The sequence below is a fragment of the Vigna angularis genome, chromosome 9, assembly GCF_016808095.1.
Source record: "Vigna angularis cultivar LongXiaoDou No.4 chromosome 9, ASM1680809v1, whole genome shotgun sequence".
Lineage (NCBI taxonomy): Eukaryota > Viridiplantae > Streptophyta > Magnoliopsida > Fabales > Fabaceae > Vigna > Vigna angularis.
The window spans coordinates 15185947-15202202 of NC_068978.1; the positions used below are offsets into that span (position 1 = coordinate 15185947).

At 32.8% G+C, this 16256-nt stretch overlaps 1 protein-coding gene across 1 annotated transcript; it reads right to left on the bottom strand.

The window, feature by feature from the left end:
- Positions 1-12640: 12640 nt before the first annotated feature.
- On the bottom strand, positions 12641-14125 carry LOC108346499 (zinc finger protein ZAT4). The gene has a single exon (XM_017585577.1). The coding sequence runs from the start codon at positions 14123-14125 to the stop codon at positions 12641-12643; it is 1485 nt and encodes a 494-aa protein (XP_017441066.1).
- Positions 14126-16256: the final 2131 nt, after the last annotated feature.

Consider the following 16256-nt stretch of genomic DNA (forward strand, 5'->3'; position numbering starts at 1 on the left):
TTTCTTCTTCTCCTCAATTCCCAAAGGAATTACTCACTCATCTATGTAATAGAAAAGAGAAAGAGGGTGAGAACGTAGTCCTTAGTGTGTCACTTTGTATGAATATATATAGAAAGAAACTAAGATAACTGTTACTGTAACTTCTTCAGCTAACATTAAAAAACAAAACATGATACAGATAAAATAAGATATAAGATGTTACCTTTTGGTTTATAAATAAGATATTATTATATTTTTTTTATCTTTAAATAAGATAATACAGTATTCTTTTTTAAATTTCACTTTTCTTTCGTTAATTGTTTCCACTTATAACTTTATATGAAGTGGATAAAACCTTTTTCTAGTTTAAGGTAGTTTTTTCAACTAGACAATTTTATCTTTTATTAAATTACTTTTACGATATCATAGAATAGATAAATTTACCTAAAACTAAAATTGGTTTTACGATATTACCTAAAACTTAAATTAGTTTTACAATATTACCTAAAAATTATAAGATATTAACAAAGAAGACTGTTTCAAATTAAAAACGTAATAATACCAATAAAAGCCAATTTAAATCTTTTAAATGATGACATCTTTATATGATTCCATAAAAGATTATGATATAAAAAAAATAAAAATGATAGGATGTATAATTACTTCTTTAAAGTACACACACGAAATAACTACTTTATTAACAAAATAATCATATTTATATAATACAAGTATGTATTCTTCACTAAAATTCGGTTTATATAATAATTTATAAAACTATAATTATTTTACTAAATTAAAAGTATAATTGTATTAAATTGTATTATAATAATTACAATGATGTTTTTTAGAGTGACTTAATAGCATTGGTGATTTTTATAAAAAAAAACAATCATACAATATTTTAATAATAAAAAGTTTATTTTTCTAATAACTTAAATTTATTTTTATAAAACCACTAAATCTTTAAATATTTTCTTAGGATTCATTTACATCTTTTTTAATTTTTTACTTCAATCTTCATCTTGATTGAAGATTAGAGGACGTAGTATCGATTTTTGTAAGGTGAAAGTTGTCTTATTTTATTGGGTCTGTTTTGGAGGTTCGACCCACTTCCTTTAACTTTTTTATTATCTCTGCTTTACTTTCTCTCGACATCAACTTTTTCATTTTTCCTGCTTCCTCTCTGCATCAATACACTGTTTATTTTTCTTCTTCTGCGAGTAAGTTTCTGACCCCCTCCTTCTTTTCTTTTTCTTCATCAATAATTTGTATCTTCTTCTTCATGAATCCCATTGCTTTTATCTTGATTGTGCATCACTTTAACAACTGCATATACCATTCTAATATGGTATCAAAGCTCTTCTTTTGAAGGGCTCTGCTGCGCGCTTCTCTGCTCTCTTCTTTTTCCTCTCCTTTTTCTTCCTTTCTCCTTCACTTACTCTTGTTCTCTTTGCCATGGCAAAAGACAGTTACCTCTACATTCATCTTAGTGAAAATCCTGCCACTCCTCTTGTCTCACCCCTTTCTTGACGATACCAACTACCATTCTTGGAGTCGCTCAATGATGACTGCTCTCAATGTCAAAAACAAGATTGAGTTCGTTCTTGGCAACCTTCGTTCACCTGAAGTAGATAAGCCCGAACACGTTGCCTGGATTCGGAGGAATAACATGGTTGTGTCGTGGCTTGTCCATTCTTTTTCCACAAACATTTGTCAGAGTATCATATGAGTGATCACAACTTCAGAAATCTGGATTGATTTAAAGAACATGTTCTCTCAAGGAAGCTTATATTGCATTTGAAGCCTTCAACATGATATCGCTACCCTTCATCAAGGTGACCTCACCACTTCGGAATATTTTACCAAACTTCGCATTCTTTGGGATGAGATTGAGAATTTCCGGCCAAAACCCGTCTGTACCTGTAAACCTGATTGTTATTGTAAAGCTTGAAAATTTTGAAACAAAGAAAGCACGAAGATCAAGTTATGAAGTTCTTACGTGGGCTTAATGATCAGTTCGCTAATGTTACTTCACATGTGATTCTTTTGGATCCTATTCCGAACATCACTAAGGTCTTCTCCTTAGTGGCTCAGCAAGAAAGACAATTATCTTCTGGAAATCTGGTTGCCGTGGCCAAGATTCAAGATAAGAATAATTCTAATAATGCCACTGATAACAGTTGAAAAACTGTTATTTTCATGCTTAAAATTGATACTAAAAGCAACCTTTAACACTTAGAAACTAGCTTGGAATCATGCTTTTGTTCATATTTTTGGAAATAAGAGAGCTGGACAGGTTTATGCTTGATTTCAGTGTTTTATGCAGGTTTTAAGGTGAATTTGGTGAAAGAAGTGAAGAAGGATAGAGATGGAATCAGAAAAGAACTTAAAAAGTGCAAAAGGAGAAGCCGCAAGTACCGCTCAGCAGTAGTTTACCGCTGAGCGGCACTCAGGAACACCCGTTGGCTCCGCTGAGGGGTGAAAATGCAGTTGAGGGGAAAATTGACTTTGTGCTGGTACCGCTGAGCGGTGGTCTTTTGGGCTTAGGCCCACTTTTCTGTAATATTACGAATAGTATATAAGCTTTAGGTCTTCCTAGGGTTTGTATCTTTGGATGAGACGAAGTAAACACACACCTTTCCACCCCTTGGAGGAAGATCTTGGATGCTAAGGCTACCTTCTCATCTTTCTAGGGTTCTATCTTTCATTCTTTCATTATTGTTCATCTAGTTTCACCATGAATATGGTGAACTAAACCTTGTATTGTTGTTGGGGAATCAATGTAGTCTTGTGAAACTCTCATATATGGAATTTGTGTTTTAACATCTTATTTTAAGATACATGCTTTCTTTCATCATTAGTTAGGGTTTTTCCTCCTTGCTTAAAGCTTGCATTGTTTAACTCATTCAATGCCATGATTATTGATTTTGTCGATATGGGAACGTACGAGGAAATCTAGATCCGGGGAATTTCTCCCAATAGCATATTGCCTAGACATAGGAATATGAGGGTTGGTTGCCGTTAAGCTTCTGCACTTCAGAATTAATTATTAGGGATGCTAGGAATTGTATGAACTCGTAATTAAGGATAGGCCTTCTTGCAAGGTGATTTAGAGAGTGACATTAACATTGATGAAAAGAATGATGAATTCCTAAAGTATATGAGAGTGGATAAGATGAAATTGATTACCCCAACAACATACTCATCCATCTAATACATTAAAGTGTTTGATTTCCTCTTTTCCATTGATCAAATTCATGCATACATGTTTAATTATTGTCTTTTGCATTTAAAACCTACAATCAATTGATCACAAGTCTTAAATAATCAACAAATCATATAACTAACTAGGCCGTGAGTCCTTTGGGAGAACGATACTTGGTCTTACCGAGTTTATTACTTGATACGATTCGGTCACACTTGCCGAGGGTTAAACAAGTTTTTGGCACCGTTTTTCGGTGTTCATAAATTTGTCATCAGCCACCGCTTGCACCGCTTCAGCCTCTTCCACCGCTTGCAGTTATTGTGGCAGATTCACCATACCTCTACAACAAGAGCACTGAGATTCACCATACCTCTGTTCAAGAAGATAATGGAAATACCAAAGACAACAATTCTGACAATACTTAACCCATTCGTCTTACACCATAACAATTTCAAATTCTGGCTAATCTCTTCAAAAGCCACAATCTGAATGACTCCTCTACTTCGGTCCAAGTTCACCACATCGGTTCAGTTTCAGTAAATCAATCCTTTTTAGGTAATATCAGTCCTACTCTTACCTCTAAGTCCTTTAAAAATAAATGGATTCTTGATTCTAGAGCTACAAACCATATAAGTGTTTCTTTACAAAGTTTTTCTTCTTATAAAAGAATTAAACGTATTAAAATTGATTTACCCAATGATATTATTGTCTATTCTGAGTATTCTGGAATTGTTAATCTCAACCATAACATCCAACTCTTTGATGTTCTTTATGTCCCACAATTCTCTTTTATCCTTATCTCAACATCTAAATTAATATATTCTAATAATTGTGAACTGACATTTTCTCTACATGGCTGTACTATATAGGACATTCAGACCATAGAGAAGATTTCTATAGTTAAACTCACTGGTGGCCTATATGTTTTAAATTTTTCTTCAAATATGCCTATTGTTTTTTCTGTTAACAATGTTGTAAATGATACTGGCTTGACATCTAAGATTATGACATCCTTCTGATACCAGATTGCATAGTCTCAAACTTAAATACCCTTTCATTGTTCATCATCCTACATACATGTGTGATACTTGTCATCGGGCAAAACAAAAAAAAGTTACCTTTTCATGATAACAACTATAATACAATGAACATTTTTTTTATCTTATTCATGTTGATATATGGGGCCTTTGTAATATTCTTTCCATGCGTGGTTTTAAGTATTTTCTGACTATTGTGGATGATTTCTCCCGATATACTTGGTTGATACCCATGCCTAATAAATCTGTTGTTTGAAAAACCATCACTGATTTCATTACAAATATAGAAAACCAGTTTTCAACCACCATAAAAACTATCCGTACTGATAATGGAATTGAATTTGCCATGCATAATTTCTTTTCTCTTAAAGGTATTAACCATCAAACCACTTGTAATGAAACCCCTCAACAAAATGGTATTGTTGAGCGAAAACACCAACATTTGTTTAATGTCACTCGTTCCCTCCTATTTCAAGCTAATTTACCTACTATTTTCTAGTGCTTTGGAGCTGAAAATGCTACCTTACTGATAAATTGCATGCCTACTCCTTTACTTAACAATGCTACTACTTATGAAAAATTAAATGACAAACTTTATGATATATCTGCTTTACGTGTGTTTGGTTGTCTCTCTTATGTATCCACCTTAGCTGCTAACAGGAAGAAACTTGATGCAAGGGCTATTCCTGGTGTATTTCTTGGTTTCAAACAACATACAAAAGGTTATGAGTTTCTTAATTTTCAAAATCATAAGATAAATATTTCTCGTAATGTGTTGTTTCATGAAGATTGCTTTCCATATACTTCCTCTCACAATAATATTGATGACTCTAAATCTCTTTCTCTACCTATTCCTCACAATTATCATCATGATTATGACAATGTTAACTTTCATAATAATCGTATTCTTGTGCCAACTCCCAATGATCTTGACACCAACACTAATGAGGACAACATAGACGTTGAACATACTACTGATCCTGATCAACCTACTGCCTCAAGTGATGATGTCACCAATGTTCATGAACACAATGATGTTATCAGACGTTCAACCCGGTCCAAACGTCCTCCTGCATACCTCACAAATTTCTAAACTCACAACATCACTAGATATCCTATTACTGATTTCATTTCTTACAACAAGCTTTCTTCTGATTTCAGGCACACCATTCTATATATTTCCTCCACAACTGAACCTTGCACTTACAAGGAAGCGTCTAAAATACCTTAATGGACCCAAGCCATGCATGATGAACTCAAAGCTTTAGAAGTCAATAAAACTTGGATCATTGCTGATCTTCCTCTAGGAAAAACTGCTATTGGATGTCGTTGGATATACAAAATAAAACACAAGTCCGATGGGTCAATTGACATATTCAAAGCCCGCCTTGTTGCTAAGGGCTACACTTAGCTTGAAGGCCTTGACTACCTTGAAACCTTTGCCCCTGTTGCCAAATTAACTAGTTTACGCCTTCTCCTTGCGATTGTTGCCTCTAACCAATGGATCTTAAAGCAACTTGATGTCAACAATGCCTTTTTACATGGTGACTTACATGAAGAAGTCTATATGCAACCTCCTCCCGGCCTTCCTATTCACAAGCCAAATCACGTGTGCAAACTCCAAAGGTCTATATGGGTTGAAACAAGTTGGCCGACAATGGTATGACAACCTTTCTACTTTCTTTTGTCAAATAATTACATACATTCTAATGCTGATCACTCTCCTTTTCTGAAACATGATACTTGTCATACTACCGCCATCTTAATCTACATGGATGACATTGTTTTTTTAGGCAACAACGCCATCGAGATACAACACATCACCACTTCTCTTGACAATCTCTTCCATATAAAAAATTTGGGTGATCTTACTTACTTTCTTGGTTTGGAAGTCGCTCGGAATAGTTCTGACATTCACCTCTGTCAACGAAAATACACCCTTGATCTCCTTACAAAAGCTGGAATGCTTAATTGTTCCTCTATGCCCACACCTATGGCACATTCCTCTTGGTTAACCAGTCAAGGAGACCTCCTCAATGATGAAGACGCCTCATCTTATTGTAGACTCATCGGACACCATATATATCTCACTAACACCAGACCCGACATCACTTTTTCTGTCAACAATCTCAACAAATTTGTCTCTGCTCCTATCACCCTACACCAACAAGCTATCAACTGCATTCTTCGTTATCTAAAAGGAAATCCTGGTAATGGCATCTTCCTCCAAAACAATAACATCAATCAGTTCAAAGCTTATAGTGATTCCGACTGGGCTACCTGTCCTGAATCCAGAAAATCCATTACTGGCTATTCCGTCTACTTCGGTAATTCTATAATCTCTTAGAAATCCAAAAAGCAATAAACTGTCTCTAGAAGTTCTTCTGAAGCTGAGTACCGGGCTCTAACAAATGTCACTTGTGAACTACAATGGTTGACTTACATCCTTCAAGACCTTCGCATATCCATTGTTCAACCTGCTATTGTCTATTGTGATAATCGTTCAACTATTCAGATTGCCACCAATCAGGTGTTTCATGAACACACCAAACATATAGAGATAAACTGCCACATTGTAAGGGAAAAGATCAACAATGGTCTCTTAAAGTTGCTTCCCATCTCAACAAATGAGCAAGTTGCTAACCTGTTCACCAAGCCTCTTGCTCCCTCTACCTTTAAATACCTCAAATCCAAGCTGGGTATGACTGATATCTATTCCCAGCTTGAGGGGGGATGAAAGCTGTCTTATTTTATTGGGCCTGTTTTGGAAGCCCGACCCACTTCCTTTAGGTTTTTTATTATCTCTGTTTTACTTTCTCTAGATATCAACTTTTTCATTTTTTCCTACTTCCTCTCTGGAATGCTCGAGACTCACAAAGGGGTTTTTCTCTGCATCAATACACTGTTCATTCTTCTTCTTCTGCGAGTAAGTTTCTAACCCTCTCCTTCTTTTCTTTTTCTTCATCAATAATTTGCATCTTCTTCTTCATGAATCCCATTGGCTTGGGTAAATGATTTTATGATGTTTTAGATAACTATGAATTTGTGAGAAGCATGAAAATCTTGGTTAGAAATGTTTATGTGAGATCTTTGAATTGAACTACTTTTACACCCTTTAGCTAAAAATCAAAATTTAAAAGTATCATGGGGTTTGATATGTAGGAATTAACTCATTAAGTATCAAATTGCTCACCACATAAGAAAAATAATTTGATATGCTAATTGACATGCTAGTCCCACATATGTTAAAATGGAAAAGAAAAATTAAAAATAATTGAAATAATGTATTTTAATACTTATTGTAGTTAAATATTAGGAAAATCTTTTGTATATAAAGAAGCATGAACATGTTCCATTTACCCCGAAGTCCTAAGTTGGAGCATCCCTTCCTTTCTTGTTTCATATTTTTTTTGAAAATATAGTTAATGTACATTATAATTAGAAATAGAAAGCTTTTCCAAAATGCATTGAAGCTTTTGTTGGTGACAAACAATTTTTTAATTGATTAATATGTATTTTGGTTAAAAAAGTTTATTTGGTATGATATGATTGAGAAAATCTTATAATTGATTAAATTATCTTTTAATCGATTAGAGTCAATTAAAAACATGAATAGATATGACACGTCTATTTTAATATGTTTAAAATAACTTTTAATATATTAAAATCAATTAAGCTCAATTAATAAATTAAAATATAATTTTAATCAATTAAAACTTTGACTACTTCTTTTAAAGGATTTCTTTAAAAATCTTTTAATCTATTAAAACTATCATATTTGATTCTATATAATCTTATTTCAAAATTAAATTGCACAAAATCAAATCAATACTAAGAAAATTTATTCAACCCATGCTTTCTTCTTGAGACCACTAGTATTTTTTCATATTGAGTTTGGACTCTAAAAATCTGTTTCACTTTATTCATTCAAAATTAAATTACTTTATTAATCATTTCATCATCATCTCATTAATATAAATTCGAACCATTATCTCAATTACACTTCCTATAGGAGGTTAATCTAAATTCATAAATTGAAAGAACTTTGTGGTTAACCTTTCATTCCTCATTAACCATCAATTTTGAAATCCAAAAAGACTAAAAATCCCTACAAAATCATGTATGTAAGTTAAATAGTGTTTCAAAAGGAATATTAAAAGAAAATATATTTTCTCAATTAATAAGTCGTACCAATCCAAATCATTATTTTTGTAAAAGAAAAACGAGTGTCAAATAAATTTGATTCCATGAATTTAAAATATTTACAAAATTAAAATCAATTAAATGAATTTGCAAATGACGCATTAAAGCTAAAATATTTGTTTTAAAAAATGAGAAAAAATGCAAATCTCTTTTATCTGAATAATTTGTTTTTTCTTTTTTAAAGTCCATTTCATTGGTTTAATTTCTATCTTAATGTTTAACCAGGAAACGAAAAGAGTGGTCAAGTCCCAAGATGATAGAGACTATAACAACAACAAAAAAAAGTAAAATAATGAGGAAGAAAAGTTTGTGACTTCTGTTGAGTCCAAAACAGGAGCATTCGCACCATTTTCATCCTAGGAGAATCCCTTAACCTCAATTTGATCTTTGTATTTTATTGTTCCATATGTGCTTAAAAAGATAACGAATTTTATTAAACGACATCTCAGTTATTATATTTAAATTATTGTTTGTTTTGAATTTTTCAACTTTATTATAATTTTGTCTTTAAAAAGTATATTGAAGAGCGAAAAAAAAGAAAAAGTATATAAATTATTATTGATCTCAAACTTAAGTCATCAATATAGAATTATTTGGTGTACCAAACTTAAGTCTTTAGTTGAGATTTAAGAAGAATGAAAATTCATTTTCCAAATGGAGGGCTCAAGAAATTTGTTTTCATTCTCTTCCGACAATATTAATATTTCGATCTTAAATCTATCGACTAACATAATTAATAATTAATTTAATCGTTGTATTCGTGACATTGTCTGATTTAAAGCTTGAAATTCTTTTATGATTGTGAACTTAAGAAACGTCTCACAAAGTAGAAGAAAAAAAATGATTCTTTTTACACAGTCTGAAAATCATGTTTTTAGAAAATAGTTTTTGAATTACGTATTACAAAAGACAAAAATGACTTCCAAATCATGTAATCTGATTTTTTTTTTTAAATAATAATTTTTGAATTACATAATTAAAAAATAATTACTTTCAAATTATATAATCTCTAAGTTGTATTTGACTTTTAGATTCTACGATCTGAAAATCCTTTATTAAAAGAAAAATGGTTTTCAAATTTTACAATTTAGGAGTAAATTTTAAATTCTGGATTATACTGTAAAATAAGGTAAAATGGGAAAACAATTTTACAGGAGTGCAAAAAGAAAGATATGGCGGTGCAGCCTTTTTCATAGGCATGCCAATGATAAGAGGGTTGCTCCCTGCACCTCTCCATGTTTCTTTCTTCCTCCACTTCCACATTCCAAAAATGTTCTTCTTCGATAGATTTCATTTATGAAAATCTTTTGAAATTATGAGTTTTAAGAACTCTAATTTTGATCTTATTTATATAAATTATAATTTTAACATCTATTATATTTTTAAAGTAATCCCTATTATATTGAAAATCGATCTCAAATAGTTAACTAAAGGTGTGAAGTTCTATTTGTTTTGCTCAAATTTATTTGAGCAATAAAAAATCTCTTACAATATTTTCTTACCATAATAAACGTTCTAATGAAAGTGGAATTTTAATTTGGAAAACAAACAAGTATTACAGCGTAAACTTCTAGGTGGATTGAAGCAAAGATAGGGAGTTTTAGGAAGACCGGCAATTTTTGAAAGAGATAATATATATTATTATATTAATTTGCAAGCCCTTTTATATAAAACTTTTGTAGCAAGGTCTAATTTGACATCTGATCTAAACACCATCAAGCACATGTGGTCTTATGGAAAAATCACTGAAAGAAAGAAAGAAAAAGACAAAAAATATGAAAAGACCACCCAAACCGAACAACACTCCCAGAAAATCTTCCTCCATTTGCTCTTGTTCATTCATGGAACAATCTTATCCAGCCAAAACTTATAAACAATAATAACTTTAGCAACTAATTAAGATAAAGTGCCAGACAGAAGTAGGGCTATAAATTTCAGCAGCTATTATTTTATGCAATTTCAGAAGCCTTAGCAACCGCTACCTTATAACAGTATTCAGACTCTTAACATTATGTAACTTACTTCAAGTGTTAGAAACTTCAAAAGTTATCAATTTCCAACTTCTTAGCAACAAATCCAATGAAATATGTTTAGTTTAGGTCCAGGAATATCCTTATCTTTCCCACAACATAACTGGAGAAATTATTTCAAAATCTGCACCTCATTGATACAGTTCATTTTGCCAGTTATAATGCACATTATCAATACTATCCCTAAAATCATGATTCAGAATAATCTTATTATGATTTTCAATCATATAATTTTTAGCAGCTCCAACAACAGGAAAATTAACTTGAATATGGCTAATATTTTGTTAGTATCCTGAGTTCTTTCATCCGCTCCTTGGGAAAATATACCTGCTTTGGGAACCTCAGTTTTAAGCCTTACACAATTATGAATTGAATGACCTATCATCTTTCAACAAGAACAAAAGGTTGGAAGCTTTTCATACTCCATGTCAACCACAAAACTTCTCATAATTTGTTCTTTCGATCAAAATCTGATTGATAGTTCCAAGAGAATAACGGTACTGATACCTTTTGCAATAGAAAAGACAGCCTGCAGTAGAAAATACACTCCAGAGAAGGTCATAAATTCAAACACTACATTGAAGGCAAATTTGTATAACCCTTTACCAAGGGGAATAACAGGCCAAAAACCCAAAGATTTCCAAGCTGTTTCTAGTTTTTTACGAAGATATAGTCTGTGAGAGGTTTATACCCTTTCGTAAATGATCTTCCTAGGAGACAATTTTTATTTTTTTCCAGCCCAGCAATCTGAATAGAGATTGTGTCTCCTTTAATAAAAGAAAATGGCATCTGGGAGAGGTATGCTACATTCATTATGGAGCAATCAAGCAAAGGTTCTTTATTAATAGGGACCAACGAAACATGTTGTTGAACACAACCCCAAGGAATCTCAAAACCACGAGACGCTGGACCCATGAAAGAAATATACCTGTAAGAAGCCAAAGAAACAAAAGAACAAACAGGTAGCATGCACACCTGCTGCCTAGACGAAGCAGGAACCGTTAAGCCCTTGATATATAAAAAAAGCAAAAACTAACTTCACACGCACACAACTCCCAAACCACGAAAAGCTTAGCACCGCAAATCGCAGGACCCTGGAACTGTCACTAAAGATATATATAAAAAAAAATTGTAAACTTATGTTATTCATTTTAATATTATTGTATATTGTCATATTTAATTTTTAGAATTTGTTTATCTATATTAAATTTTTTCATACATATTTCTTCAACTATTCTGAATCATTTTTTTTTAAAGAATTACACGTAACTTATTAATCTGCTTAACATTTTCTTCCCTAAATTATCTTCATTTAGTTCTTTTGTTTTTATAAATTTTATTGACTGAAACTGTGGCTATTATTTTTTTTTTCAGGTTCATAAACAGGAAACTGTTTCTAAAAGAAAAATAATTTAAAAAAGGTAATGCAATAATACAACCTCGAAATTAGAAAAAGGAAGATGGTACTTTATCAATAAAAAAAATTATATTCAGGTATAACACTAAATATAAATAAAATTTAAAGCTAAAATAATAACATAAATAGTTTCATAATAGTTATATGAATAAAATATATAATCCTTTCAAAAAATGTATCACTGAAAACGCACGACCGAACATACTCGAGGATGAGACAACTCTGGATAGGAAAAAACATAATGATTGATGATACACAATCACTTTATTTCTTTACTCTAAATAATGCTAATAAAATAATATTTTTATTAAAGCCAAGGGTGAACCAATAATAAAAAATTGTTTGAGAAACAGGAAAACATAAAATGAACAAGATGCTTTGTAAATATCAATCTTTTAATTTACTTTATTCAGAGTAATTACTTGATATGCAAAATAAACTTTACAAAAGATATAAAAAATGGCAAGTTAAATATGTATGTATGTATATGAATATATATATTTGTATGATAAACTAATGATTTTAAGTGATAGTCATGGTTAAATTACTTACATTTTGGGTGATTATGAAATAAGGATGAAAATATAACTTTAAAGTGTGTTTGAATTGTAGTTAAAAAAATCAAGTTGAGTTAAACTCAATAGAAAACAAAATTATAGGTATAAACATGTTGTGATTAGGCTAAAAAAAATTGAAAAATAGTTTAAATTTTTTTAACTTAAATCCAAACACAGTTTAGTTATATTATCAAAATGGTTTTTGTGATAAGTCAGGAGTTATCGGTTGTGACGTCAGTGGCAGCCGAACCGATTCCCACCTGCAACCATGGTGAAGAAGTGCCTCCAACGTTCATGTCTTTTAGGTCACTTAGTTTGGCCAACTTGATCTTATTATCAGTCTCATTATCCACATTTTGCATTGGGTTATTTGTGTTTTTGTCTTCGTCATTGTTGTTGTCAATGTCAACATTGTTGTTATTGTGATGGAGACTTTGACATTGGCTATTGTTATCATCTTTAACATCCTTTGATGTAACCCAAGGCTGCAAGTAAATTTCTGTAGAAACATTCCTTCTTGCAAGGTCATTCGAAGGTGCAGGAAGGTTAAGGTCTAATTTGAGATCAAGAGGCTCGGAAGAGGTGTCAAACTTGGGTATTTGATCCAAGTGGTCGTGAAACTGTTGAAATCTCGTTAACGTCGAGGTGTCGGGTGCATTTGATGTGATCCAATGACACCTTTTGTGTCCCCCAAGAGCTTGTCCCGAAGAGAAACTCCTATGGCAAATCGAACATTCATGAACTTTGGATTTTCTCTTGGACGAGGAGGATGAGGGCAACGTGGGGTTCGATCCATGTTCGAATTGGAGGGTGGAGTTTGATTTTGTGGGGAAGAGTTCTTCGTGTGTGATTACATCATCGTCGGTGATGAGATTGTCGTCAAGGTTGTCTAGTCTTGCAGCAAAACAACCCTTAACCTTTTTGTGGCTTGCTCTATGGCCACCCAACGCTTGATGTGAATTGAAAACCTTCTTGCATGCTTTGCATTCGAACAAACCCTTGGCAATCCCTTTGGCTTTGTTGTCAACGAGGTTGTTCATGTTGTGAATATTGCTGTTGTTGTTGTTGTTATTATTAACTTTGTACGACAATGGTGCAATGAAATTCATGGGATTTCGCCGTTGTTCTTCCTCCTTGCTAGCGGATGCACACGATTCTTCAGGCTCGGGCGCGAGAGGATCTACAGTGCCATTTGACAACATTATTAAACAATTTGCTAGGTCTTCTTCCTCGCTGGATGGGCAATTGTAATTGAAGCTACCAACCTTAGTTCTCAAAGACCTTTTTCTTTTGGACCATCCACATCCTCTTCGGTCGCCACCAGCGATGCCACCGTCATCGGCGTCGGAACCCGGAGAGGAGACAAAGGAGTCGGCATCCTCGGAGGTGCATTTTCCATGTTCAAGGAAAGATTTCCACGACAAAAACTCCTTGCCACAATTCTCACATACCCTACAACTCTTTAGCCTATTAGGGTTTGTTCTCAAAGCGTACATGCGTTTGTTGCTTGGTGGAACATTCCCACCCAACCTATCTTCCCAATCACTAGCTTGATCGTCATCATCCATTTGACCACCTTCATCTCCTATGCCATGAGCCCTCATGTGTCCTCCCAAAGCTCTTCCACAACCAAAACCTTTCTTGCAAATCTTACAAAAGTGCTTGAAGTTTGATTGTTGATCCAATATCAGAGCCATAAAATTCCAAGAGTGGTTGGGTTGAAACTTGAGAATGTTAAAAAAAAAAAAGAAAAAAAAAGGGAGGGAGAGAAGAGAAAAAGACAGAGAGAGATAGATTAGAGGAGGAAGTGAGTTAATATTTAAAAGAAGGGTGGTAGTGAAAATTAAGGGCTAGTAGCCCTTGTTTTTAGTTGGAGTATTTGTGGATGAGAGAGAGAAATGCATGAGTTCTTTTACAGCAAGAGAGTGTGGTGACAAGTGGAAGAAGGTAAGAGGGTGAGACTTTTTCTACGACTTTGTGGTAGTGGCGCCGCCTGTCAAAGGTACGAAGGGAGGTCCGTGTAGTGTGAGAGATAGAGAGAAAAAACAGTGTGTGTGTGCTTCATTCCCATTTTTTATTTTTTTCTTTTTATTTTATTATCTCAATGTAAATAACTGAGTCCAACAAACATAGTGGTTTAAACCATTCTTTTACCTTTATTTCCTAACCTAGGAAACTAATCTATGTTTCTCCTTTCTTCTCGCTTGCTTTATCTTTTACTTTTATTTTCTAACCTAGGAACCATTTTTCTTTTTTTTTTTTATAGTAATCATAATTTGTGATCAAGCTAGTTTTGGTCATCCCTTTTGACTGGATTGTTTAAAATTGAGTATTGCTTTCTTTATTTTATGGATTATATATTTTATGAATCTATATTATGCATGGATACGTATTATGAATAAATATATTTTGCATGATGTTGTATATAAACCCTTCTCCGGTTCTCTTTTCCATATAATAAATTTCTTTCTTTCATCTGTTTACATGTATCCAGAGCTGTGTGACCATGGCTTCCGAAACTTCAAAAACCTCCACAAATTTTTCTCTCCCATCATCTGTATCTACCAAAATATGTTATTGTTTGCATTACTTTTTATGTCATCTCTTTCGTTAAGATGTATTGTTTGTAAAACAATTAGGAAAAGCTTTGAATTTTTTTTTGTTCGGATGGGTTGAGAGTGAAGGAAAATAGCATGGATTAGATGGGAAAACATATATAAAAGAGGATTAAGAAGGATGATTAGGGGTTAAAGATTTATGGGAAGGCATTATAGATTCTAAATATGAATCATGAAGAAACTTGAATGATCAATCGAGTAGAATTAACATGAATCTTGATGATGCAGGGACATGACTATCAGAAGGAAGAAACAATCGGGAATTAGGATCTTGGATTAATAATATATGGGTCAATGACAAATTTAACATAATGCAAAAACAAATGTCAAAGCAAATACAATTTTAGATGTAAAACCAGTAATTAATATCATACTTTGCGTGGTGTATATGTCCATGGCTGCATTACGAGGATTCAACAAGTATATGCTAGCTTTAAATATATGACAAGCATTTGATATCTTGTAATACGTATATGATTTTCCTTCTATGTATGGGAATCTAGTTGATAGGGAATTGTAAAGACTATTCTTATACACTCAAGTAAATAGTTATTTTAATACAAAATTATTTTTACTTATAAAAAAAATCCTTACTATCAGAGTTATGGATTTTCAAAATCTTCAGGAGTATTAATTTTTTTACAAATTATAAGATTATAAAATCTTATTCCTATTGGGAAAAATGGCGAGAAATAAACTTGAGAGCAATTTGGTAATAAATTGGTTTGTAGAGAAGATTTTAAATGATCTTAATTAGATAATAAAAAATTAAAAAACTAGGTTAAACCAATTGCACAAGGCAAATACCAAATTTTTTCGTTTTCTGAGAAGACGTTGAATGTCAAATATCTACTACTGAGCGCTACTTTGAGATGGCTAAGTTAGAGAACTATAGAGGACCTCAACACTGGGTGTCAGTAATTATCGTAGAATGCTCATTTGACAATGAATATTAGGACACAAAGTGTAGGACGTCACATTCCAAAGAGTTCTAGTGTTCACTGAACTAGGCGTTTGCCACCAGGTCATTAGAGGGAAGACATGTACATGTATTACCGACGACCTGTTGTATTCTCTTTACCGATGGATATGTCCGTCGCTAATGCGTTGGTGAAATAAATTATCGACGAATCTCGGTGTTGGTAATGCCTTTGATGAATTGAGACCAAAATCAGGGTATTCCCTCTCTCGAATTCATTTCACACCAAAA

Coding starts and splice junctions, on each gene's coding strand:
- LOC108346499 (XM_017585577.1), bottom strand. CDS start 14,125: ATGGCTCTGATATTGGATCAACAATCAAACTTCAAGCACTTTTGTAAG.